General features: G+C 38.5%; 7 protein-coding genes across 8 annotated transcripts; 1 reads left to right on the top strand and 6 right to left on the bottom strand.

The window, feature by feature from the left end:
* Positions 1 to 3,112: 3,112 nt before the first annotated feature.
* LOC137573413 (27 kDa glycoprotein) lies at positions 3,113 to 4,183 on the bottom strand. Its single transcript, XM_068285349.1, has one exon. The coding sequence runs from the start codon at positions 4,181 to 4,183 to the stop codon at positions 3,197 to 3,199; it is 987 nt and encodes a 328-aa protein (XP_068141450.1). The 3' UTR covers positions 3,113 to 3,196.
* Positions 4,184 to 12,396: 8,213 nt separating this feature from the next.
* LOC137573331 (chymotrypsin-elastase inhibitor ixodidin) lies at positions 12,397 to 12,798 on the bottom strand. Its single transcript, XM_068285261.1, has 2 exons — positions 12,712 to 12,798; positions 12,397 to 12,652 (listed from the first exon to the last, which is right to left on the bottom strand). The coding sequence occupies exons 1-2, from the start codon at positions 12,794 to 12,796 to the stop codon at positions 12,456 to 12,458; spliced, it is 282 nt and encodes a 93-aa protein (XP_068141362.1). The 5' UTR covers positions 12,797 to 12,798; the 3' UTR covers positions 12,397 to 12,455.
* Positions 12,799 to 13,003: 205 nt separating this feature from the next.
* On the bottom strand, positions 13,004 to 20,632 carry su(w[a]) (suppressor of white-apricot). 2 transcript variants are annotated; one of them, XM_068285021.1, is made up of 7 exons: positions 20,040 to 20,632; positions 16,780 to 16,952; positions 15,782 to 16,014; positions 14,698 to 15,724; positions 14,375 to 14,635; positions 14,177 to 14,308; positions 13,004 to 14,115 (listed from the first exon to the last, which is right to left on the bottom strand). In XM_068285021.1, the coding sequence occupies exons 1-7, from the start codon at positions 20,330 to 20,332 to the stop codon at positions 13,202 to 13,204; spliced, it is 3,033 nt and encodes a 1,010-aa protein (XP_068141122.1). In that variant the 5' UTR covers positions 20,333 to 20,632; the 3' UTR covers positions 13,004 to 13,201. The 2 variants fall into 2 exon arrangements, with proteins under 2 accessions (XP_068141122.1, XP_068141123.1); XM_068285022.1 differs by having other exon boundaries at positions 14,177 to 14,305; positions 20,040 to 20,631.
* A 589-nt stretch (positions 20,633 to 21,221) lies between these two features.
* On the bottom strand, positions 21,222 to 23,110 carry LOC137573237 (gamma-butyrobetaine dioxygenase). Its single transcript, XM_068285111.1, has 2 exons — positions 22,132 to 23,110; positions 21,222 to 22,049 (listed from the first exon to the last, which is right to left on the bottom strand). Exons 1-2 carry the CDS (start codon positions 22,722 to 22,724, stop codon positions 21,416 to 21,418), a joined length of 1,227 nt encoding a protein of 408 aa, XP_068141212.1. The 5' UTR covers positions 22,725 to 23,110; the 3' UTR covers positions 21,222 to 21,415.
* A 28-nt stretch (positions 23,111 to 23,138) lies between these two features.
* Rpp21 (ribonuclease P protein subunit Rpp21) lies at positions 23,139 to 23,683 on the bottom strand. The gene is made up of 2 exons (XM_068285348.1): positions 23,601 to 23,683; positions 23,139 to 23,535 (listed from the first exon to the last, which is right to left on the bottom strand). The coding sequence occupies exons 1-2, from the start codon at positions 23,681 to 23,683 to the stop codon at positions 23,139 to 23,141; spliced, it is 480 nt and encodes a 159-aa protein (XP_068141449.1).
* A 251-nt stretch (positions 23,684 to 23,934) lies between these two features.
* Positions 23,935 to 26,203, top strand: Cdc45 (cell division cycle protein 45). Its single transcript, XM_068285254.1, has 2 exons — positions 23,935 to 25,094; positions 25,150 to 26,203. The coding sequence occupies exons 1-2, from the start codon at positions 24,196 to 24,198 to the stop codon at positions 25,964 to 25,966; spliced, it is 1,716 nt and encodes a 571-aa protein (XP_068141355.1). The 5' UTR covers positions 23,935 to 24,195; the 3' UTR covers positions 25,967 to 26,203.
* Positions 26,204 to 26,291: 88 nt separating this feature from the next.
* LOC137573325 (mitochondrial tRNA-specific 2-thiouridylase 1) lies at positions 26,292 to 27,618 on the bottom strand. The gene has a single exon (XM_068285255.1). It carries the CDS (start codon positions 27,553 to 27,555, stop codon positions 26,413 to 26,415), a length of 1,143 nt encoding a protein of 380 aa, XP_068141356.1. The 5' UTR covers positions 27,556 to 27,618; the 3' UTR covers positions 26,292 to 26,412.
* Between the last annotated feature and the right edge of the window lie 16 nt (positions 27,619 to 27,634).

Here is a 27,634-nt window from a genome sequence, read left to right as displayed (position 1 = left end):
GCCAAAATGTATGCAATAGGCAGAAGAAAGCTTCTCCGACCCTACAAAGTATATATATTCTTGATCAGGATCAGCAGCCGATCTAGCTATGTCTGTCCGTATAAACACCTAGATCTCGGAGACTATAAAAGTTAGAGCCACAAAATTTAGTATGTAGATTCGTGTAGTATGTAAATAGGTCAAGTTTATTTCAAATTTTTGCCACGCCCCTTTCCGCTCCCGCAATTTAAAAAAGGCGTTTATCTCAAAAACTATTCTAGCTAGAGACACCATATTTGGTATGTACATTTGCTTAGTAAATGCGTATTATGTATACAAAATACCAAATTTGATCAAAATCGGACAAATAATAGTCGAGATGTGCATATCAACGTTTTTCCAAAAGGCTGGTGAGGAGGGTGGGGTCGCTAGGGTGCTCGAATAAGCGAGATACTAAGATATGCTTGTAAAAAGCATGTGAAAATGCATTTGTTTAATAAAATTTAAATATTTGCTTTACTCGTCGTGTATGGTATACCTAAGTCGGCGAGACGACTTACTTACTGCATTTATGAAAAATTTGCAATGTTCTTTAGCTTTGCCAAGAAAGAGTATGCAGTCTTCGATACGTTAGTTAGCTTACGACTCTTTGAATTTAAATTGTTTCAATACCTGAATTATTCACTTTAAATGCATAGGATTCCTGGTATGAATATCAAATGTTAGGCAATTGTAAAGGCATTTGAATTTATTGACTTCTCTTATTTAGCAATCAGTGGTAATAAATATTGAGCTGCAATTTGAAAGGCATTCAATCAATATATCTTTTCGCTTCAAATTAAGCCACTTAGCCCGTTGAGTCAATTTCTGCTTATTCACTCTCATTCCTTTAGTTCGTTAGCTAGTCAAACTCTTTTTGGCTCACACACACACACACGGATACGGATACACATATACACACACACAGAGCTAACAAGTCATAAATGTTACAAACTTAATTAGGACTGCGCCAGCTCCTGCTGCTCTTTGCGTTTCTATCCTCTTTCTCTGTTCTTTTGCTGTCTCTCGTTTCTACTCTTTAGTCTCTTTCTACGCTTTGGACTTGTTCTTTTGGGGCTGGCAATTCAACTTGGACTTTAGTTCTTCTTTCACTGGGTGCGGGCACTTTATTATTGATGTGAAAAATGCGGAAAATGAATGCGTTTCCGGTACTTTTCGCGAGTTGGCAGCTAAATTGCAACGTCCATGAATCATTCGCCGACTCCCTGCCGCACTTTTTTGCAATTCGCATTCAGAGCCGTGGCTCACAGCGGCGAGGACGAGCTGTAGACAAACTTTGTACGTGCCACACGAGCAACTGCCGGGTAAGTTCCGAGGTAAAGGAATGGAATTCCCCTTCAAAAAGTTAACCATCACGCCCCCCACACCCACACCCACACACACACATACTACCAATAAATAATTGCACGTCATTGGCCAAATTATTGGCTCTCAATTTGGCGTTAAGCAAACAAAAAAAAGAAGAAGAAAAAAAAATTCGTCCCCTTCAACTTAAAAACTAAAACAGAAAAAGTAAAATAATAGAAATGAAAACTTAAGAAAATGATTTAAAAAGACAAAAGGAATTGCAAGTTTCTGATACCCTTTAGTTTGTCGAGTATGGAAAGAGTAGAGAACAAGACCAAGTAATTTGGTTTTTGAATTAACAATTAACTAAGCTGAAACTAAACTAATTAGTTTATTATCAATAAACAATCTTTATTCGATTGTAATTTACTTTTATTTCCATTACTCCATATAATTACTTAAAATATAGTTAGTATTTCTATTTGAAAAAGTAATGGATAGTGTTTTAATGGAATTTCTATATCGACTTCTCGACCCACTAATCCTTCATAAATATTCTGTCTATCTTCTTCATAATAATAAATATAAGGAAAACAAAAAATATTTTGGAAAACAGAAAGGAGACCAAAAAAAACAAAAAAAAAAAGTGCAAACCATAAACTCCCTGGACTAAGCCAACTAAAACTCCATTCATTTCACGCTTCAGCTGTTGGCCAACGTTTTTGCTTTTCTTTTGCCTTCTATATATATTTTTTTTTTGTCCAGTTCTTGGTGCTCCTTTTTCCCAGCCAGCACCTAACCATCCACCCACCCACATTTCCCTTTGGCACTCGTCTGTGAAATGATGACAGTTGCGGTTTCTTTTTTTCCCTTTTCCTTTTGTTTTCTTTTTTTGGCTGTAGTTAGATTTATACGCAATTTTTTATGATTTACGATGAAAATAAACACCGAAACGAAACAGAAACAGAAAAAGAAAAAATCCTAAAATGATTGTGAAGGTGGCAAATCAATTTGCTTATACGTGGAGTTCACTGTAGGACGAAGGCTAAGGCTTAGCCCAGTTCCAGCTAACTTTCAAACCACACGAAACAAATACCCTTTCAGATAGATATATGTAGATATTGTCTAGGCTTTTGATTGTTGCCCCCCAAAGGTATGCTATTCTCACTGTCACTCATGCAGAAGATGAGCCATCAATCTTTGGGATAATATTTATTCAAATGTTTCATAGAATCTTTCTCTCTCTCTCTGACTTCAATATCATATGACTTTGTGGAAACTGAAATTGAAACCTATTTTGACACATTTTCAATAAGATGATCAGTTTTTGAAGGAAACTCGAGTCTCATTAGGATCTTCTAATTAGTTTTTTGTTGTAAAAGGTGTCTCTTAGTCGGCTATTCGATTTTCTTTTCGATTCGGTTCGGTTCGGTTGGTTTTTATTTCTGTTTCATCTGTGTCTTTGTTCTCGCTGATGATAAGAGTTGCGTCAGAGTCAAAGCGACTGACCCTTGCCTTTGCCTGACTGCTGCCTGCTAAATGCGATAAGCGCGACTGCAATATGGTGTTTGCCCCTCGCCAACCCACCACCCTTCACCCTACCACCGAGTCGTTTCTCTCTTTCTTTGCTCCACCAATTCATTGCCCTCTCATATTTCAGGCTTGTGTTTATGCAGCTTAACACTTTTGCCTTTTGGCCAAAGAGAGTTGAGGAGAAAGAATAACAAAAAAGGAGAAAATTGAAGGAAGGGCGGGTCCTAAGCGGCTTATGGCAACTGGCTGGATATGAATTTTTGATGTTTATTAAATATAATTATAAAATATAAGTAAAAAAAAAAAAAAAAAAGCTAAAAAAAACACACACAAGTTTTTATAGAGAGACAAAAGAGAGAGCTAGAACCAAGCCAAGCTTAACCATTCCATTCCAGTTGAGATGATGCAGGCCAGATGCACTTCCAGTCAACGGAAGAGCCGATTGTCGCTCCCGCATGGCTTTATCGATGGACTCTTGGCACTTGGACTCCTTGCGCACATACCGAAACATGGCCTCGACAATATTGCTGGGCGTAATGGTCTCACAACGTTCCAAGTGTCGGACAATGCAGGTCTCGAAATCATACAGCTCCACACATTGCGAGGGGCCCAATATGAAATCGGGTAAGTTCACCTGGTCGATGTTAGCCAGCTCCTTGGGCAAATAACCGCCAAACGTTTGATTCAAACAATTGCCAATGTTCTCGCGATTCTGCTCAAGACACTCGGGGCCCTGCTCGGCAATAAACAATGCAATTTGATCACCATTCTTATAGCAAATGAACTCCAGCAGCTTGTTCATAATGCGCTGCATCACCGCATTGTGGGTACGCTCCTCCCGGGTAAGGCATGGCAGCAGCGACTCATTGAAGTCCACAATGCAAGCCTTGGCCTGAGGCATGCGCAGACAATATTTCTCGAATACCACATCCAGATCACCCTTTGGACGAGCATCCTCGATTTCATCCAATATGGCTGTCAAGTTGGCCAGATTATTAACACACTCCGTGAGCCGAAAGCCGGCCTCTTGAATTTTGGTGCTCAATTCGGTGGCATTCACATTGCCAACAGCTGCATTCGCTTTGGCACACTTGCGTTCCAATACTCCCTGCAAGTCGGTCAGAGAGATATTCGTTTTGCGATATTGTTCGGGTATGAAGTTGGCTTTCAACTCTTCGATATCCTTCAAATTGGCTGCATCGCTCAGCAATTGCTTGGCATTCGATAGCTCCTGAGACACAACCACGCCGCCGTTCCCCACCAATATCGCGAGGTAAGCGATTAGGGCTACAAATAAGTGTTGTAGCTTCAATATGCTAGCCATGACTGATTGTTGCTCCCCTCAGTTTAGTCTCCACACACACAGAGAGAGAGAGAGAGAGAGCGAGAGAGAGAGAGAAGACAGAGATAGTGTGTTGACGATTAGCTTATCAACGTTTCTGAGTATGAGTTTTGTTTTTATTATTCATTTTGTTTTTTCTTTTTGCTTTTACGAGATATCACTCTGGTGCCTTGTCTGCCAATGTCTGAGATTACGGCAACCCCATTAAGCAAACAAAATAAAAAATAAAATTAATGTATTCACTGTAAACCACAAAATGGGCTTGGAAATTGTGTCAGAAACAGTCAAAAAAAAATAGAAAAAATAAACTTTGCTCTTTCGCGCTCTCTCTCTCTCTCTCTCTCTCTCTCTCTTTTCTAGCTCTAAACCTTTTTTTATTAAAGTGCAAGTTTTTTGTTTAAATATAATAGGTACTTGGCATATTATTTAGTCAAGAGTCAGTTTAGGAAGAGAAAGAGATAGAGCACATAATCGGCTATAACTTATATACCTATATATAATAACACAGTCTGATATGATTTTTTGTGACTTTAATTGAAGAAGTGCCCCTAACTAATTCGTATTCAGTCAGGGGATCTGCAATTGGAAAATAGGCACCCAAAAGTATACTAAAGAAAGTTAAAGAATTTTAGTACATTTTTAACAAATTTTAGAATATCCTGTGTGTGGATTGCTAAAAACAGTTTATTAGATGCAAGAGATTCCAATAATTCTTTAAACTAAAAAATCAAAAAATTCGACTTCAACTTTTTATAGCATAGTTTTGGGCTGAAATTTTAGTCATTTTGGAACTAATATATTGATAAGTCACTTCAGTCGATTTCTATTCAAATCTGATTAGACTATAGGAATAGGAAGTGTATTTGAAGCTGGTTTAACTATCTAGCTCTCTACCCATTATTTTAGCTATTCTCACTTTGTTTGCTGTATTAAATGGAAGCCTTTCCATTTATGTAAATGGCCAATGTGTTTCTGTGTCCTGTAAATGTTTGCGAACCCATAGAAATGAACGAATGTTGGACCAACTAATTGCAGTTGCCAATAAATTTGCAAGCTGTTTAACAATCGCTATGATTATGGACAAAGGGAAGGGGACACACACACACACAGACACACACATGGAGATGAAAGGAAGGAAGTAGGAAAAGGGTAATTGAGAGACAGATAGGATGCTTTTGCCAATTGGTTTTACAAACGTTTCCGTATTTAGTGTTGATGACAATTAGAGAAGAAACAGAAGTCAAAGGATTGCGATGATGATATAATAACGCTTACATCCTGTCAAGAGTGCGGAGGGATCAGAGGGGCAGCTGTCAGAATGGTTTGACACGAGAATTACCTTTAATTTATCCAAAAAGCTGAATAAACTTGAAAGTTTCTTAGGAAGGGTATACATAGACGTATGTTAATTAAAATTCTAACGGGAATCACTTGCTTCTCTTGTAATTGGAAAGTTAATCAAGTGAAATGAAAAGGAAACAAACTTATGGCTAAGAACTTGATTTGTTTTCAAATGCAGTCTTATTTATACATACATAGAATGCAATGCAAATGAAATGAAATTTAATGGAACTAAGTAAAGTATGATTAGCATGTTAATCGATAGGCTATTTAACTGTAATTGTGGCCACACATCGAGGGGGGGACCCACCCCTGTTGTTTAAAATTGGCTATTCCCGATTGTCGTTTGCATCCAGAGTCTATCATCAATTCAATTAAATCGAGTTCAAACCACAAAACACAAATGACAAATACGGCGTAAATTTGGGTTTTTGTTATTTATTTTTGGCAACGAGTGTGTGCGGTGTGTGCCGAGGCGGGGGAAGGTGGATGAGCTTACAACAAACAAACAAACACACATACAGACAGACACAACACAAAAATGCAACCAAATTGAGGTATAAAAATTGTAATAACTAAAACAAACCGCAAAAACAGTAAACAAATAAATTTACCATTTGCCATCAAAATGGAAATGGAAATGTATGAAACATTTCTAGTGCAATTAAAAAAAAACAAAAACAAGCAGCATCTAAAAATATATGTATAATATTCATATGTATATACATGGGTAAATGGTCATTGAATCACTTTTGGTTTTGGCAACCAATTGTTAAGGGTATTCCCTAGTCGAATTGCCTGGTCGTAACCCATTTAACAAAGTTGAAAAAACAATTGCATACTTTATGGCAACAACTTGAAAAATTGCACTCAATGGATAAAACACACACAGCAGAATGGGCCCGGTGTGACAGGGGGTGAAGAGACAAAAGTAGGTTATAATCCTAGGTCCCAGTGTCAGATCAACTAAAACTGAAGTGCCATGCCCATGCCCATGTCCATGCCCCTGCCATGTGGTAGATGCATGCTGCAAAGTGTCAACATGTCCGCGTGTCAATTGCCATACAACTTGATATCTGTCAAATTGCATGGATTTTTCGTCAACAGCAGCAGCAGCAGGAGCAGGAGCAGCACTAGGAACAAAGTTCAAGTCAATGGCAATCATTATAACGATGCCAAAGTCACGCCAACATCGTCACTATGTCTGATCATCACCATCGTCATTCATCGAAGAGAGGGAGAGAGGGGGTCACTAAGGGGCCAGCATATTGATTTTATTGCTTACAAAATGTTGACAATTTGTGCACCACATCAATGGATATACTCTCATGTATGTACATACCTATATATACATAGTTTATTTCTATGTACATGCACATGCAAACATGGATAGATATATAGAAACATATTCAGATAGACCATCATGACGTTGATGTACTAGGGTTTTAGGTCTTTGTATGCCAGAGCAGAATAGTTTGCAAGTCATAAACATGTCGCCAAATACTGTTATGCCATCATGTGCAACAAGAAGCAAAGGAAAGAGAGAGAATAAAACCGGGAAGACAAGACAGAAGCTACAATTGAAAGTAAAACTGTATAATGTCAGCCCATAAGTAGACTATGCTTTATTTTATAGGTTAAAGGACTTTTTGTATTTCAAGATGACTTGAAACAGACATTAACCGTAAAGTGTCAATTCCGTTTATTTTTATATAATTAATTTCAAAATAAAAATTGGAGGGCCCTGAGAAACATCTCAGAATATGCGACTTTGAATACCCTATAAAAAGGTAGTGACTGGCAACTGATAAAATGAATACGCTTAAAGTATGATTTCTGATTTACTTTTAGCCCTTTCTTACTCTCTGTCTATCTCTCTCTCTCTCTCTCTTTCTCTCTAGTGCAGACACTCCAAACATTTTTCACAATTTCATTTAACTCCAAAGCTGAAGCCGACGTCGCTGTTGACGCCTACATCACTTGACACAGATAAATAAATCCAAAAAAAAAAAAAAATTGAATTTTTCAATACTTGATTGCAATGTAATTAATTGGAAATGTAAGCTAATTAAATGTACATGCTCATTAATTTAGTATATAAACAACATTTAAGAAAACAATGAATTAAAAAACATTTTGATAGGTGGCAAATATTCATTGGTAGGCGAGAAATATCAAGTGCACATGGAAAAAGAGTTAGCCAATTGCCAAAGAGTTTAGCTAAAAGAGATTGAGAATAGGAAAATGACTCTTTCCCGCTCCCTTATCCTTCCAGTTGGTTCTATTACTGCTGGCTCCTTGTTGGTGGTTGTGCTGGAGGGGAAATGAGGGAAAATTTGTTACTTTCACGATTTGTTCACCTCGTGAATGGTTTTGAGTTTTGAACTAGGATATTTCAAATATTTTGCTCAGTTTATTTTTTAATGTCCTAAAATAGGACCAACAGAAAGTGTGAATTTTATTAAATTTTGTTCAAAGTCGTGTAAAATTTGGTATATTGACCGTTTGACCAGTGAACGTTTGACCCTTTGACCTATTATACCTATGAATCCCCCGCACTGAATCACAAAAAGTTTTCAAAGTATGATAAGTAAAGCCTACTTTGGTATACCACACAGCACAGCATACCAAATTTGATGTCTCTAGCTGGTATATTCTGTGAGAAATTTGATTCTATATAATTTGAGGAGGCGAAAATAGGCGTGGCAAAAATTGAAATAAACTTGATCATTGTACATACTAGACGAGTCTACATACAAAATTTGGTGGCTCTACCATATATAGTCTCCGAGACCTAGGTGTTCATACGGACGGACAGACCGACATGGCTAGATCGTCTAGGCTGTGGATGCTGATCAAGAACATATATATACATTATGGGGTCGGAAAAGCTTTCTTCTGCCTGTTACATAGATTTTGGGTGTCCATGGTATAAAAATACAAACGCAAAAGTGTTCATAAAATAGCTGAAACAAAAGAGTCCGTCACATGGGGCAAACTCCTTAACCCACTGAAATATCGATATCCAAGTTTGATTGCTTTGGCCAATAATTTTTGATGACTTTTAAGTAAAACAAAGTTTTGACATTTTTTAACGAAAGGATATGTTTTTTAATAGCCTTCCAAAGGCTTAATGATTTCTACAAATAAATCAAAATCGGATTACTCGGATTGGGGAAGAATGATGGCCCCTTGCCCAATGATTTGGCACCCATTTCAAATGCCAATCGGGCTCCTTGACTGGCCTTTAGATAGAGTCAAATTATATAAACATTAAGCCGCAGGAAAAAAAAAACCAAAACTGAAAATAAAGTCTATTCAAGCTTGAATGGTTCTTGTATTGGTAACTGAAACTCTTTACAAACGGGTCGATGTTTCTTATTTTCCTTTTTGATTTGGTTTTTGGTTTATTTTTTTGCCCTCTCTCTCCCCCTTCCTCTGCTTTTTAGCAAACACTCGAAGATTGACTGACAGTTGCTGTTGATATGGCAAAAAAAGAGTGTTAGTGGCCAAGGGAAAGGGGGCTAGGGCTGGGATATATTGTGGGTTTGTATATACATATATTCATATATGGATGTATGCAGTCAATTCTTTTCAGCTTCGGTTAGAACTTTTTTCACTTTGATTGCGTTTGAATTTCCGCTAACCAACAGACGATTTTGTTCCTTCGTTCATTTTATTTTTACTTTTTTTGTTGGAAATTCAATGAATTTGAGGAATATTTGTGAAAAGCCAAAAAAAAAAAGAACCAAATACGTTGGAAGACCGACCGCCCGCCCGCTTTCTCGTCTTTGACATGGGCAAACACAAACACTAGAGTGAAGAAGTGAAGGTGAAGGTGGAATGGGAGATGGAGATGGAGATCGAGATGGCATTCGTGATGGTGTTGGTGATGTTTGCATTTCAAATCCAAATCCAAAATGTTGGCGCTACCAAACAGTGCTCCTTCTCGCATCATGGGTACATTAGGGTAATCCAGGCAAGCATGAAATGCCTCTCGAACCACTCAATGAATTAAATTAAATCTTATTTGCTGGATATAAAACTATATGTAAACTAAGACCACAGAGTTGTATCAAATGTTTTGAATACTCAGAGTGGGGTACTCGAAATATTGTGATTGAGTGAGTTTTCAATTGATTATGTCATCTATTCATTCGGTTACACAAATTCATTCATACAATGTTGGCTTGTTTCACATATTCAAATGAGTATTCATTCAAAGGGTATTCGTATTTGAACAAGAGCGTGTATTCATTGAAAAGTTTCGAGTTTCGAATGCATTCGTAAAGTTCTCCAAAAATATAAAAATGAATTCGAATTGTAATATTTCTTGGTTTATGGCGTGAAATATTCAAATTATGGACCACCCTAATAAGGATATACCCACACTCTCACCCATACACACACACACACACACACACGTGAAGATACATATACACATGTATGTATGTGTGTGTATTTTTTATGTTTTTTTGTGAGGTCTTCTCTGCACGTGGTCGTGGAAAATTCGCAAGAGCAAAAGGATGTTAGAGAACCGACTAACAGAGAAAGAGAGAGAGAGAGAGGGAGAGAGCGAGTGGGGGAGTGAGGTGCAGCAAGGTATGTACATAGACACACATGCTTTCGCCATGTTTGTTCATGTAAATCGAGCCAACCCATACCCCCCGATTCAACGGGACGCCACATTTTTCCCCTCCACCCATTCCAGTCCTTTTTCAGGCCTTGCCTAGAGAGTTTATTAACGTATGGTTTGGTCCTTCGCCAACATTTTCAACTCGACTCAATGACAGCAAACATTTACATTTTTCCATCGACTTGTTGGCATCGACGCGGCAAGCCTCCGATTTGATTTTGATGCGCGGCTTAGTCAATGGGATTTACGCCTATCAAGCTTATCCCAACCCCCCACAATACACCCAGTCGATCCAATCCGACCAGACCCACCTCCATCTTCTAACAACTCCCCCTCTCTCTCTTCCTCTTTTCCATTTTTATCTTCAAAATCATTATGAAAATATGAATTTTAAAAAATAATTCAAATAAAAATTTGAATTTATTCTTTTTTTATACAAACATACATACATACCTATGTATATCTGAATACATTACAAAGCATTCATAATCATCATTCATCATTCAGGTGGTAATTAAAAAAGTTTAAAAAATATATTGCATGCGACAATAATTAAAATTTAATTAAAATTCAGCCACTTAAAATTAAGATATAACATACATATGTATATACATATGTATGTATGATACTTTCAAATTTGGTCGCATTCAAATGTATCTTCAGGTTTATCTTGTCAGGTTTTATTGTCTGAGTATTGGGATTAACATTCCTGTTCATACTCGTATATGGAAACTTTATCAGAGGTCCTTGTGAAATTCGGGACATATAACAGTAAGGCAGTGCCGGATTAACCATTTAAAGGACGCCTTGGGGGCCCCGCTCTATCAGAGCTCTCTCTTTTTATCACTAAAAATATGACTCAATGTTTATTTATTTACCAAAAACATAGCTCTTAGCTAAATAATAAAATAGACAACAAATTTATTTGAATAATTTTTTAAAATACTTATCTATGCAAATCTGCATATTACCCAAATTTTAACCGATTGTCGTAAGTCATTTCAGAAAGTCATACATTTCGAATCTCGAGAGTTATTCATGCTAGTGATTAAGCCTAACAAAATGACTACAAACTAATTCTGATATAAGTACTTTAACTTCATGAAGCTCTAAGTTGGTTAAATCTTTGTTTCAAGTTCAAAATAATGTCTTTCAATCTGCATCAAAGTCTCGAGATCTAAATTTTTTGACAAATTTTCACAAAAAGTCGTCTCGAAGTCAGAACGAAGTGCTGCTATTTAAATATACATTGCGAATTAATTAAAATTATCGAAAATATAGTCCGAGGAAAATATATTAATCTTTCATTCTGTAAATTTTCAGCTGATTTTCAAAATCCATTTATCAGTTTTTTTATTAGAAAGTAAACTTTGAATTTGCATTACGACCTTAGATATTTTTCCAAATATTTTTTAAATATTCAAAAAAATTTACTAAATTGAAGCTTTATCATTATTTATCTCGTTTAAAAGGGTAACTTAATAATTGGCATAATTCATATTCGAGATATATCGAATTCAATATGAGCTAACACTTTCAAAAGTATGTAGAAATTTTGGCTAACAAAAAGATTTAGAAATTTGCAGAATTTTTTGTTAAAAATCTCTTAAAATCTTGTTGCCAGCCCGGAGTCCCCGGAACCTGCTAAATGGTTGTTCCGGCACTGGCTCAACTCTATACAACTACAAAGATTGAAAGGCCATTTAGCACTAACGACTAAGACTTAGAATCGCTTAATAAGGGGGGAGATATGTAAGTTCCTATTCGAATGACTCTGGTTCCAAGCAACAATACTTGCTGATATGTTAGGCCCTCCCAAGGACATCCTAGGTAAGCCCATTTTTGCATAGTCTTTAATGAACAAGTAATACTCTTTGTATATGTTTGCGAATAAGATTTTAATTTCATTTATAAAAATTCGTAGAAATATTAAACAACTTAATGTTTTTAAACAAAACTCAACGTTTTATCTATCAATCTAAATAAACAGTTTACTCATTGATTCCATTTTTAAGTGGGACAGGTTTTTAATTTTGTTTTTGTCGCCCCCCTTCCATTACTACCTAAAGAGAACGCAACTCTACACTATTCACTGTGCTGTGAAAGAAAACAACAATGGCATGAAACCAGATATCATCCAAAACAATATGATGATGATGATCATCGTCATCATTATCATCATCATTTTTGTCGCTATCAAAACAATTAACGCGCCAGCTGTTGTTTGATCAATCGACACATTTTAATAACTTGATCATTTCTATAGACATTTTTCAATTAGTATCCTCGACGACCACATTGAGCCTGTGGAATGCATGTTCCTCGCGCATTCCTGGCATACCCCTTGTTGCAGTAGCAGCCATCGGGACAGCGTATATGTCGTACCAGGCAGGGTTGACCCAGTGTCGAGCATTCCGTCTGGCAACTGGGACCACAGGGCAGGAATGTTTCATTTGGTGGACACTCCCGGGGAGCTACGAGTAAATTGAACAAATGGCCACAAGTTCCGTTTTTCCTTTTTGTATTAACTTACTTATGATAAGTTGACAGCAACAAGTGCCAACAAAGAGAACGAGCAGCAGCAGCAGAAACGGCGAAAGATTCATACGTGGAGACATCGTTATAGCGACTAAACTGATTAGCATGAAACGTGCTTTTTATATGTAAACTTCTCATCGACTGTGACGTGTGAGGGGAAGAACCGAACACACATCGCATTCAATAGAATTGCTAGCAATCCCAGGTCTGAACCGACTGTGGGTGCACCAGGGATGGATACCAGACAACGATGGGCATCAAAACATGCCATTATTTGTTTAGCTTACTTAGACAACACTTTCTTCTTTATTTACTTGGTTAATAATTGCTTAATAATTACAAATAAAAAATCAATGTGGGAGGGGAGGGTAATAACCGCTCAAAATATTACAAATTTGCTTATGATTACAATCTTCGGATCCTGTGATCGGAAATTAAAAACTTGAATTAAATCATAGATAAAAAACGATAAAGAAAAAAATAAACTAAGAGCTACTGCGTCTGCGACGTTTGTGACGTTTGTGACTCTTCTTTTGAGGCGTACTCTGATGGTGACGTATCGAAGTGCTGCGTTGTCGCCGACGACGATGATGACGCTCGTCCCGACTGGTTGAACTTCTGCGACTCCGACTCCGACTGTGACTGCCCCGGCGTTTCGATCTGGAACGCGATCTACTTCGATGTTTCTGATAACTACGCGGACATTTGTGTGACGGCGAGATGTGAGGAGTGCGACTCCGACTATGGCTGCGACTGCGATGCCTTTTTGGTTTGCGTCGAGACGAGGATGACGTTGGCATGTCCACAAGAGTGGTCTTTCGCTTAGCTCTTCGATGTGTATAGGTGGAACTGCAACGGCTTCTACTACTTCTATTGCTAGACGAAGTGGAGCTAACTATATCCCGACTGCGACTTTTGCGTTTGGATTTGCGTTTGGGTGTGCCTGACGTGGTATTTACCACTTGTACATCGTCGTCATCATCATCATCGGAGAGTAGTACGGGAATTTGTGGAACAGTAGCCGAAGCTTTTGGTGGTGGCTGCGATACTGATGATGTTGATGATACCTCTGAATGAGGGGGAGCAGGCTTACTGGTAAATGTATTGGTACTGTCATCGTTTAGTAAATTATATTTCTCTAAGTCTCCATCTCCGCCTTCCTCATCGTCCTCTTCATCATCAGCAGCAGCAGCAGCAGCAACGGTTGTAAGAGTAGCTTCGCCTGGCTTAGCATTTGGCTCCTCATCATCATCGGGCCCAAAGTAGGTTATTGGTATAGAACGCACAGATTCAGTGGACTCGGCATCACTATCCACGCCTTTGCCCGCCTCCGAGAGTGCATCCTCAGGATTGACACCAATTGTAGAAGACTCTGCTGCTGCAGAAACCACTCTTTCCCCTATTTTAAAAAGTTGTGATTAAAAACACGTTGAAAATTTTGGAATTTTCATGATATTTACCTTTGATCTGATTGAGAAATGCCATGGCTTTTCGTTTTCGCTCTTGCTGCAGCTGTTTCTCTCTGGAAATCATGCCATTTAGCTTGTCCCTTGCTTTTTGAGCCAATTTATCCTTGACCCGTTCCTCAGCTGCTGAAAATAATAGATAAATAAAGTTAAAAAGATTTATATTTTCTTTGTTTTTCAAAGCTCACTCACCCTGACGCTGATCTTTTTGCGGCGATTCACTTGCTATAACCGTAGACTTTACTTTTCCCCCATTGCCACCAGCACTGCGAGCCAATAATTGCGTTTCCACTTGCTTAATGGCCCGCTGGACACTATCTGGCATTCCTGAACGATTATTCTCAGCCTTGCCCTTGATCTTAGCCTCTTCGTTATCCTCATCGCTAGCCTCGTGTGGGTTCAAACTCAACGGAGTCTGATCATCGCGTGCACGTATCGAAAAACTTACAGGAGCTGCAAGGAAAAAATGTAACTAAATATTCAATGCAAATGATGTCTTTTGTCATGGGACATACCCTTTTCAGCCGCCTTGCCAGATGTCAGACCCTTTTTGCTTATTAAGGCCGCTGCAACAGCTGCTGCCTTTCGGGTTTTCTCCTCTTTAGAAGCGGCATCCACATCGCCAGTTATCTTATACATATAATATGGATAGAATTGACTCTCTGGCAGTAGAAAACTGAAACGCTCAACGCTTTTCGAACGCAGCGTCTCCTCAAATTGTCGACCGTTCTTAATGACATAGATGGCGGTTTTATCAATGATATGCTTGAGATTTTCCTCGGGCAACGGGAAATTCAATATGGGCAATTGCTCTGGTGGCTTTTCTTTTGTCGCTGTCTCATAATCATCATTGTTGTCTTCGTCACTCTCAGAGCTGTAGCCCTGGGCTAAGGCCAAGGCGCTGGTATTTTTCAAAAGTTCAACTTTGGACCCACCATTGGAGCTTTCTTGATCTGCTGATTTCTTTTCTTCGTCGACAGTTTCCTTTTCATGAGCGAAAGTGCTGCCATTATATTGAATCAGGACGGGAGTAAATTCGTTTTGACTATGATCTCCGCCCTTGCCGTCCGATTGGCAACTGGATGCGGGTGATGCAGTGCCACCAGAATGTTGAGAACCATTATTCATTAATTCATCATCGATAACAGCCTGAAGGGGAACACCTTTGATTTTGCTTATCAATTGGGTGTAGGCGCAATTCGCCGAGGGTTTGTACTTGATGGTTGGAACTGTAATCACAACCTGAGCGGATCGTTTGGGACTCTCCGGCATTAGGGAAGAGTGAATGCTGGAGGAATCAGTTTCCGAGTTCTCCTGTTGATCAGGCGCATCTGTTGGGTTAATTGCTTCAATAAATTTGCCCTGTTTAATGGCCTCGAGTAAATGACGATAATATGGCTGCAATTGTCCGCCTTGACATAGAAAATCGAATTGGGAATTGTTCGATTGTTTGGCCTTGATAAGAATCTCCATTTGAATGCCCTGGGTGGCAATGAATCGTGCAGTTTTCTCTATAATTGCATGTTGCTTCATTGTATCGGGCTGAAATGGGTTATATATAGATAAGTAGAGATTCGGAGTTCTTGTAATACAACTTACCAATTGCATTCCTGGTGCGGGCGCAACCATAAGATTCCTTGGCAGAACAAATGGTAATTCAGTTTCCTCATTCGCCGCCCCCGATCCGGGTGATAGTTGTGGCGTGGTTGTGGCTGAGGACACTCCGGTAGTACCCTGTGCTCCTCCTCCTCCACCACCACCATCGTATTGAAAACCCACATTGGAATAACTGCCGCCGGATGTCTCCTGTTGCAAACGCTTGAGATCCTCCTCTGGATGTGTTCATTTTTCGTTTTTGGTTTTGTTTTTTTGGATACAAGATTTCGAATATGATATCGATATCGTGGTTTGTGGGCAAAAATAAGAGAACATAAGAGAAAAAAAATTGACTTTAGTATACAAAATTCTATGACAATATGCACACAAAATTAGAAAAAAGAGAAAGAGTGAGAAGGGGAACGAGCGCGTGAGCGAGAGAGAGATAGAGAGAGAGAGCGCGACTGGTGATGAAAGTCTCTTCATTTTCGAATACATTTCACGGTATTTTTTTTCCGTGTTTTTTTTTTTTTTGTAAATTGAATAATCCTTCTTTGAGCGCATGTTTATTCCATTGACTAAATCTGAAAGAAATTATTTAATCGTACAAAATGTCATTAAATTCTATTTACCTGACCCGGGGTATCAGTACTGATCGATCAGTTGGTTGATTATAGCTGCCGTTAGTAGTTGGGTGTGTGAGGTAGATTGGATTTGAGGAGTTGGTGGTCTCATCTCATAGTTTGTTTGCTTTTCATTCTATCAGTTTGTCGTTTGTTTTTCTTGTTTCTTGATTGTGTCTTATATATGTATATTATATATACATATTTCTGCATATTTTTTTGTCAGGGGATTCTTATTCAAATTCGAATTTAAAATACAATTTGGCACTTTCGATTTCCACATTTGTCATTGCGTTTGTTTGTTTGTTTTTTTTTTTTTTTTTTCATTTTATTTATTTATAATGGTTAATTATTGATTTTTGTCCCTTTTCTGCTTACCTTGCTGCAATCGAAGTTCCTCTTCGTTATTATATAGAAACAGATATCGTTCCTCTTCGCACAGTTGTTCGGCTCGTTGTTCTTCGGCGCTCAGATATTCCAAGCGATTTCCGTAGCCGCCAGGTGGCGCTTCATATGTGGATAAATCGCAAAGAGCTCCCCGTACATCATATCTATATAATTTTATATAGATGTAGGACAAAGAAAGAAGGAGAGAGAAAGACATAGACAGGGCGAGGACAAGAGAAAGTGAGAGAAAAGAGAAAGAAGAAAACAAAGATAAAATAGAGAAAACCGATTATGGAATTAGTATCAGAGTATAAGATATTGTCATCGATATAATCGAAACAGCAGCTTTACGAAAATTATTATAACTTCTTTTTAAATACATTTAATATTGTCTTTTTTTTGTTTGTTTTTCTTTTTTTGGATTTGTTTTGTTTACGTTTTTTGCATTTTCAGTTCGTATGTTGGTAAATCAAGTAATTATACATACATATATTTAAATAAATATGTATGCATATATCAAGTTCAAGTTTATTGTATTGTATTCCATTTTAATATTAATATAGTTAATTTGTTTGATTGCTTTAATCATTGCTCATACGTACCGCTCCGTTGGCTATAAAAAAAGTCATTAAACGATTTTACAGGTATACAGTAATAATAATAATATTATATAGATCGAAAATTGGTCGGAAATATTACAGATTTCTTAAAATTTAAAAACAAATATATAAAAACGATAAATATAACGGTTTTACAGTTTCAGAAGCACTGAAAAGAGCTGTTAATATAAAATGGTTGATTGTGCTAAATGAATGGATTGATATGAAGATGGATTATGGAGTATGGAGTTAGGGATATAATGAAGATAATACAAATAATGTTTAGTGTGTTTGGCCGATATGCTACGTGTAGATCTCTAGTATGAATAGGAAAATCTTTCTCTAAATGAATGTGTATGTATGTATGTATGTATGTGTATGATATTAATGTTTACTTTATGACGACCTTGAGATTTAAAATTTACCGACTAATCGATACATAAACATGGGCTATATCCTTTAACTTTATAAGGACAACCAAATAATTAAAGTCACAATTTGAATGATATTACATGTAGATATTGTCTAACGGTTAAAATTTGGGTTTAAAAAATTTTTTTATTGATTTTAAATTAGCACGTTTTTTCTATTACCTTAATCACCAAAATTTGCACATTTGTTTATTGTTTACCTTAATTTGGAAAAGAAAAATAATTTTATTCAAAAGTTACAACAAAAAATAAGAAGTTTCAGATTCGTCCAATCAGTCTCCTGATCTGAATATCATCGATAAATTGTGGGGTGCACTATAAAATCAGGCGGCAACAAAAAAAGTGCCAACAATCGACAATTGTGGGAGTGCGTCGACGAAGATTTCGGTAGAGTCCTGCCACTAACCATAGAACACATAGATGGGATAAACTCATGTTTTTTTGATTGCAAACGCTAGCCTAGTCATGGAACCCCAGAGAACTTCGGGAAAACCCGAACGCTCGTACTCTCAATGAGAGCGTAAAGTGCGGAGAGGGCCATGTAGCACAGACTACAGAACGACGAAGGTAGGCCTACATATGTCGCTTGTGATTTCGTTCTGTCTATGTATGTGTACACTCGTCGGTACATGCTCACGCTTCGTAGTTGTGTGTGACGTGAAGTTGTACAACATCGCATTTCAATAGCTCGCTCGACCAAAATTTTTAATTTTCGACAAAACAGCGACAATGCGAATAGGATATGCCCCTGTCGAAAGAATATCAAGGAATATTGGCATCAGCTTTGTGTGTATCCCGGTGGCTGTGCCGATTGAGTGTTCGCTTGGCGATCGGAATATCCCTGGTTCGAATCCCAAGTCGATTATCGTTGACGAAGGTTTTTTGTCTATTTTTCTTTTTTTTTTTTTATTTATTTCTATTTTGTTTTTTTTTTGCTTTTTGTTTATTTTTATTTTTTTGAAGTCTTAAGGGGTTATCCTAATAATAATATAAATAATGTTTCTTTGTTTTGTTTTTTTCTTGTTGGTTTTTGTTGTTTTTTTTTTTTTTGTTTTATTTTTATTTTTATATAAATAAAAAAAAATAGACAAAAAACCTTCGTCAACGATAATCGACTTGGGATTCGAACCAGGGATATTCCGATCGCCAAGCGAACACTCAATCGGCACAGCCACCGGGATACACACAAAGCTGATGCCAATATTCCTTGATATTCTTTCGACAGGGGCATATCCTATTCGCATTGTCGCTGTTTTGTCGAAAATTAAAAATTTTGGTCGAGCGAGCTATTGAAATGCGATGTTGTACAACTTCACGTCACACACAACTACGAAGCGTGAGCATGTACCGACGAGTGTACACATACATAGACAGAACGAAATCACAAGCGACATATGTAGGCCTACCTTCGTCGTTCTGTAGTCTGTGCTACATGGCCCTCTCCGCACTTTACGCTCTCATTGAGAGTACGAGCGTTCGGGTTTTCCCGAAGTTCTCTGGGGTTCCATGACTAGGCTAGCGTTTGCAATCAAAAAAACATGAGTTTGTCCCATCTATGTGTTCTATGGTTAGTGGCAGGACTCTACCGAAATCTTCGTCGACGCACTCCCACAATTGTCGATTGTTGGCACTTTTTTTTGTTGCCGCCTGATTTTATAGTGCACCCCACAATTTATCGATGATATTCAGATCAGGAGACTGATTGGACGAATCTGAAACTTCTTATTTTTTGTTGTAACTTTTGAATAAAATTATTTTTCTTTTCCAAATTAAGGTAAACAATAAACAAATGTTCAATAAACAAATGTGCAAATTTTGGTGATTAAGGTAATAGAAAAAATGTTGTGCTAATTTAAAGTCAATAAAATTAAATTTTAAGGGGTGTACCTATTATTTTCATCATGTGTGTATGTTCGGCAGGCAGGCAAGGTTATCATCTGACTTTGCTAGGGAATTAATCGATCGAACTAGTATAATCGGTTAGTTGTGTCTAGCCATTAAGCAACGAAAGAAAAGTCGTAAGTGTTGGTGGGGAGGTGTTGTAACTGTAACGTGTGGGAGATAAATAACGAAAGGTGTGAATGTATGTGCATTCAGTATGAATGTGTGTATGTGTCTGTGTAAGTATGTATGTAGGTGTGTGTGTTGTTTCGTTTTTATAAACATTATAAATTAATATTAGGTTTTGTTTTTTGTGTGGAGAGAGGCAACAATTATTAACCTGTCTATTTTGAGATTTATATCGCCCATCCATGGTATCAATTGCTTGCCATGATCTAATTCCCTGGCCTTATCATCGTCCCGAAAGATCTTGCAGGCATAGCCAAAGACAAGGAGCTCCAGTGGAGGTTGTCGTGACTCCAACGAGTTGGTCACACTGTTCCCATTTGCCGTGAGGCCTCCTGCTCCAACTGACGATGCAGCACCTCCACCCGTTTTGCGCAATATACCGTTTACGCCGCTGCTGCTACCGCTGCTGTCACTGTTGTTGTTGTTGAACGACAGGGGCATCATTTTCTTTTCCTTCTTTCTTTTTTCTTTTACCGCCCTTGTTGCACTCCTCCGCCACCCTTCTTGCTTACTCTCTCGACCTCACTCTCTCTCTCCCTCTCTCAACATCACGCGTGGGATCCCACAATTTGATTGGGTGGGGGTAAACACTCACTCACTCACACGCACATATAAATCACTTTCTTTTAATTGCACTGAATCTACTTTAAGTTTTTTTTTCTAATGCTTTAAATTATTTATATTGCCGCAGTAAATTTTTTCCGCAATGCAAAATAAAAATAAAAACTTTTAAGTGTGACCAAAGGCAGCGACCAGGAAAATCCAGAAACAATCTGGTTTTCAAATAAAATATGTAGGCGTTCACACTAGTTCCAATTCCAAAAAAAAATACTAAAAAAATACGTATTTTGTTTTAAATATCAAAGTTGCCTCAATTTTCAAAACACAGTTCTTTCATATGTTTTCGTTTCTACTATTTGTAATTTTTCAGTTTGCCATCGACAGTCGTCGGATTTGGATTAAAATATAGATGTTTCCAAACAAAATTTTCAAAAAAACAAAGATGAAATATTTGCTAATAAAAAAGAAATAAACAAGAAATGGCTACTATCTTGTTCTCAATCTGACGACTGTCGATAAAAAGCCATTATGTAATACAAGAAGCCCAATGTAAAATATAAAAAAAAATTGTTATATATCAATGTATAAGTCTGTATATTCATACAAAATGTGTAATGTTGAAAGGATAAGGTTAACCCCTAAAAGACGTTACAAAGTACTGAAATCCAAATACGCAATTCAAAAAGTAAGTTTCCTTCTTAGAAGAGAATTTTTGATAAGTAAGAAGTCTTTTAATTTTTTTCCGATGATAAGATAAATATTTCAAATACCATTTGCTCAGAGGCTGGACTTAATTCATATCCATTCAATACATATTTAACGCAATTTTTTTAATTTCAAAATTCATATATGTATGTATGTATGTACATTTCTATTTCAAGAAAATTATTAAAAATATTTCATATTTTGTGAAAACTGAATAGTATTTTAAATAAAAAGAAGCCAACTAAAGTAAGTTTGCACTTTCTAATCCTGGGCATTGGGAAATTTAAGGGTACGCAACTTGGAATAGATAATATCCCAATCAACATAGGCCCCGACCAGATGTCGCTTATTCTCCGTCGAATCCTCGTATGCTGTGCGTCCATGAAGCATTCTTAAATTGTTAAAGACGAAAACGTCACCGGCTTCAGTTTTGAATTCCACCGCCTCCGCACTGGCTAGTTCTAGAAATTTATCATACGCCTCGTACCATTTCTGAACCTGGTCCAATGGCACCGAGAAACGACTATCTCGCTTGGTGGTATTTTGATTGATACGGGTTATATGGTTGTCAACATCTAGACATATGACGGGAGCACGCCATAGACTGTGAAACGGTTGCTTGGCATCACCATCGTGTCCAATGTCATACCAATTGACCGGTATCGATTTAAGGATGTTGAAGTAATCAGGATAGAGTTGACGCATCTGATCGGCTATATTGAAACCATCGGTAAGGGTATTTGCTCCGCCCACTGATGACGATTGAACCAAAGTGTGTAAAATATTAATCCCTGCTTTGTACTCATAATAGGGCATGTCGGTGTGAAGAGGAAGCGGTACCATTTTATAAGCATAATTGCCAGCATTTGGCTTCGATTTCACTTCGAAGATGTCCCTGTTAGAGGTAGAGAACGAGTCGCAAAAAACCATCAAGTCATTATTCGTTAATCTTTGTGTTTTGCAAAAAAAAAACTTACCCGTATGTCGTTTTCTTTATATAGCCAATGCGATTAGCCAAATGACGTGCAACATTTATGTCATTTGGTGCTTGTTTTAGGATTGCAAATCCTTGGACAGCCAATGCCTCAAGCCATGATTTTAATACTTCATCGTTTTGTAAGATATCTTCATATTGAAATTCCTTGCGCACTTGCTGAAACTCTTTTTTACTCCACAATTGAGCCAATGGCTTGTAGACATTGTGTAAATACTTATTCCTTGTCTCCTCACTGAAATCTCTTTCCTTCAGCCACTCCAATGCAAAGCTACTCTTGTGCCTATCCTCCCATTGGACTTCCAATTTTTGACTTTCCTCGTTGTAGATTACACTTTCGGCTTTCACATTTAAGGGCCCTTGCTCCCAGTGACTCTTGCGGGCTCTGGTGAATGCGTGAAAGCATTCTGGGCATTGACAGTTGTCCCGTAGCCAAACAGTGGGATATTTTAATGACTTAGCGACTTCTTTACCATTCAATCGCAATTCCACATAATTTTGATCTGTGAGAAGGGCCCTAGAGCTAGTGCTAGACCAGCGGCGTAGCTGACCAATCCAGTGTCTACAAGTCAACATGCTGTCATGGACTGATATTATTGCCGCCGATTAACAGCACGATAAGATGATGATGATGATGATGGTGGTGGTGGTGGTGGTGTGAGCGTTGAACGAAGGGTAAACACTTGTTATCAGTAAAAGAGAGGACTCAATAGTCAGGCCCGGGAGATAGAAAGTGATCGGGCCCCTTCACAAGAGCAACTATATGTAGGGTGTTAATGATATATCAAGGCTTTTTCGAGTAGCACTCAGAAATTAAGTAAGAACATTTGTCTCTGCTATATCTTTTGAGCGTTATAAAACACGCTATTGCACTAGAGTAACTGGCTCCTAAGAGTGGTGCTGAGAGTTGACATACCACCCGGCAAAATTAAGCAGATTAAGATGATGTGAACAAAAATCGATCTATTCTATAAGTCTTTCTGTTTGCCGTTACTTTTGTTCTTGTTGCGGCTGCTTCTCCTTGTCCAGAGTTACCGCGAGATCTATGGCCTCTTCATGTTCTATCCAACATTCTTTTGGCTGCCGCGTGTCCATTACAAAGCGGCGCTGACTTCGACATAAATGACACTGAAGCTGGAGCGAGCCATAGGTATCATCTGTAGCAACTTTCTGGTGATCTGTAGCAATGAGTTTTGTTGAACCTTTTCTACGTCGTGGACGATGACGACGCGGCTTCTTCGATTTTTCCTTCAATGTGGATTCCTCTGATTCCTCCACTTTTCGTTTCGGCTCTCTTCTTTGTTTCTCCATTTGCAGAGTAGTGTTTACCCCAGGAATCAGAGGCAGAGAGCAGCGTCTGCATAGGGTTCGCTTCACTGCAGGTGCGCTGTGGGCCGGAGACATTCAAAATTAACGTAACAACACTAACGGAACTAGTTACACCAGACTTACATGTGAATCTGGGCCTTTGTGCCCACGTTTCTACACAGCTTTCCATAGTATGCTGCCAGAATATTGTGATGACTTTCAGCCATCAAGTGGGATGCTTGGTAAAGATAATTCATGCGGGAGCACGCCGAATTTTGGGTAATTAAACCTTTTCGTTTGTTTTTCGACATTTTTGGGTATTTTGTTTTTGACCAAGCAGAGATGTCAACAAATAATTTCGAGTATTTGCAGTGTTGCCATATTTATCTAGTTATTACATCTGGTCACTCTACACCGCCAATTGTAATTTCGCGCCTTCGATCGTAAAGCACTTTGCGCACCCATCAGCTGTTAGTTCCCGCCATTTTAATTTGTAATTCGGTCACACTAAGTAAATTGCAAATTTTGTGTAGCAAATAGTTAAGCAAATAGCGTGCAGTTTATTACAAATAAAACACAAAGCCCAATCAACATGGATAACAACATTTAAAACACAACAAAAAACATAAACAAATTAAAGGAATTTTAGAAACTTCATACCGCGACTTGCCAATACAAAAAACAACAACTGCAATTGCATCTGATCGCGCTTTGTGTGTTTTGGCGTGTGTCCTTGAAAATGTTTATACAGGACCTTAAAAATGATTTCTACGGACATTTGATAGGGAAACGCATACTGATAATAGTTAATTATGATATCGATGCAATTTGTGCCAGCAAAATCTTACAATCGCTTTTTAAATATGATCACATGCTCTACACAGTGGTTCCGATTATGGGCCAGACAGGACTTCGCCGAGCCTATCGTGAACATCGCGATGATGTCAAGAACGTGGTGCTTGTCAATTGTGGCGGCTGTGTGGACATAGTGGAATTACTGGAGCCAGCCGACGATGTCATCTTCTACATTCTCGACGCACATCGTCCATTGGATGTATGTAATGTGTATAGTGATCGGCAAGTGTGCATTTTGGGTGATCCGCAGCTAGAGGAGAATATACCATCGTTTGAGACCATTTTCTATGATTCCGACAACGATGAGGATGAGGATCAAGATGATGACCAGGAGGGTAGCGAAGATAATGAACACGAGCAGGATGAGAATGACAATGGAAGTGGACCAAAACTCAGTCGCCTGGAGCGACATGAACAGCGGATTATGAGACAACGTATGCGTCGTCAGTGGGAATCCGAACGGGATCGCATTATGTTTGAATATTCACAATTCAGTTACTATGGACGATCGGCAGCTTTACTAATTTTCGAATTGGCCTGGAAGCTATCCAAAGACAATATGGATCTTCTCTGGTGGGCCATTGTAGGCATTACTGAACAATTGATATTAGGCAAAATTGAGAGCTCATCGTATACCTTGGAACTGGAAAACATTCAATCGCATGTCTCGCGGCTTACCAATAAAACAAACGATCAAAATACCATGAGTTCGGCAAAAATCAATTTTGAAGATGATTTGCATTTGACTCTATATAGACATTGGACAGTTGTTGATTCAATGCGGTAAGTACGAATCAGTCAGTTAGCTTTGAATTGCTCCTTAAGTCCCTTCCATTAGATATTCCCGCTATGCAGCCTGCCAGCTAAAATTGTGGACTCTCCGCGGCGAGAAGCGACTTCATGAGTTACTGGTGGAAATGGGATTGCCATTGGTCCAAGCGAAACAAATGTATTCATCGATGAATTTGGAATTACGCAAAGAATTCTACACGATGGTGGAGCAATTGGCCGAGAAATATAGTATACCGCACATTGTGTACGGGACATTTACATTGAGCTATGGCTATCGTAGTCGTTTTGTGGCCTCAGATTATGTGTACTCCCTGTTGGCCATATTGGAATCGGTAAAAAAGCACAAAACTCCTGAAGATTGTTTCATGGAGGCAGCCGATGCACTCAATCGTCAGCAGAAGCAATTGCTTAATGCTGGCATAGACAACGCCAAGCTATTGCATTCATCAATATTCCGTCAGGTGCAGAGTAGTCTGGAATCGCATCAAATTCACTCGACCGGCTCCTTCTTTTACTATGTGCTGCAGGAAGAGCATGCCTTCTTCTCGTATCCGTATGCTTTGGCGCTGTTGGCCAAATTTATATTGCATGGTCATGTGGCCACAACGAGAGCTCGCCAAGCACCAGATTTACCATTGATAGCCTCATGTCCATTGGACGCCACTCAGGGTATGTGCCTGGTGGTAGGCATTCCGCCGGTACGCGAGGATTCACCCAAGAATTTCTTCGGCAAAGCTTTCGAGCAGGCAGCTCAGAGAAGTAAAGCTCAATTGTTGCAGGATTTCTTTGAGCCCTCCATAGTCCAGTTGAGATCAAGTGATCTTACACGATTCTTAGACGCGCTAACTGTCTTGTTGACCTAAACCTAGACTTAAATCGCCTTAGTTTTATGTTTTTTAGCCTTAATTCGGAAATATTATTTATGTACCAACCACAATTTGTTTTTAACATTAATAGTAGATGTTTTTTTCCCCTCTCAACATCTTTTGCGTTTCGTTTATATTGTAATAAGCAAATGAATGGAATAGATATACATATATAAGAAATAGAAAAAAAAAATACAATTGTCGAGAATATAAGACCTAATAAGTAATCCTTAATTCCAAATGTTGTATTCAATTAATACCAAGTGATAAAAATCCTTCGTTTTGGTATGCACCATCTTTTCAAATTGAAGAAAACGATCGCTTCGAAAACACTGAACATCTCAACAGTGACTTTTTATTCAGTCTTGTCTTACATCTACCGCTGATTATGCTTAATGAAATCTAGGATATAAATCTAAAAAGTCCAATTTATGAATAGTTTATCACGTTGCACGGTGCTTTACATTTTGTTGCTGCAGTTGATCCAGCGGTATCGGACGCAGAATTCTTGCCGAGCCCAAACAGGCCTGGTCATCATAAAATACAGCGTATTGGCCTGGGGTAATGGCTCTCAAGGGGGAATCCAGCACAACTTCCTCTTCAGTTATACTACAATTGACTAATGGTTTCGTGTGCTGAAATCGAAAACGACAACGAAGTCTTCCCTCTTGGACGTATATTGATTTCGCTCTGGAGCACAGCCAATTGATGGGATCAATAGTGAGCCGATTGCTGTGCAGAGCGGGATGTTCGTGGCCAGAAGCCACATAAATAATATTGCATAGAGGTTCCTTACGGGCAACAAAATACGGCTGGAGGTAAGAGCTTAAACGACAACGTTGACCAATAGTCCATTGATGAATACCCTCATGCTGACCTACCTCACAGCCGGTATCAATATCGATGAAGGGACCCGGCCGAGGGCTTAGGTACTCTCCGATAAACGATTTGAAATTTCGCTTGCCCACAAAACAAATTCCCGTGCTCTCACGCTTCTCGGCGAGACGCTGTAGTCCAATTTGACGGGCCAATTGTTTTACTTCCGTTTTAAGCATGCAACCCAGTGGGAACATCGTGTGCCGAAGGGAATGATGCGAGATACCGCTTAGAAAGAAAGTTTGATCCTTAAACGTATCTTGAGGTATCAGTAAGCGTGGCTCTTCTTCCTGATGCTGCTGCTCTAGATAGTTACCCCAGCTATTGGCAGCATAGTGGCCTGTGGCAACTGCATCATATTGCAATACTTCTCGGCAATGCGTATGAAACAAATCAAATTTTATATGCTTATTGCACAGAATATCTGGATTCGGGGTTAGCCCTTGCTGATAATCATCTAGGAATTGTGTAAATACAGCCGTCCAGTATTGCTTCACATAGTTCACCTGCCGCAACTCAATGTCTAGTCTTTGACATGCCCATTCCGCATCCTTCAAATCCAGTTCGCCGCTGCAACGACCCGCCTCATCGTTTTCATCCCAATTGCGCATGAATACACCCAAAACATTGTAGCCACGCTCCTTCAACAGATAGGCACTAATGGCACTGTCCACACCCCCCGATATCCCCACCACAACGTTGCGAATCATTGTTATAAAACATTAAGATACATTATACAAAATTGGTTTTTGTTGCCATTTGAACAGCTGATAGTGATGCCACATCCAT

The sequence above is a fragment of the Drosophila tropicalis genome, unplaced genomic scaffold (genome assembly GCF_018151085.1).
Source record: "Drosophila tropicalis isolate 14030-0801.00 unplaced genomic scaffold, ASM1815108v1 contig_4, whole genome shotgun sequence".
NCBI classification, from domain to species: Eukaryota; Metazoa; Arthropoda; class Insecta; order Diptera; family Drosophilidae; genus Drosophila; species Drosophila tropicalis.
The sequence above is the reverse complement of the archived record's forward strand: the minus strand, read 5'-3'. Positions and strand labels throughout refer to the sequence as shown.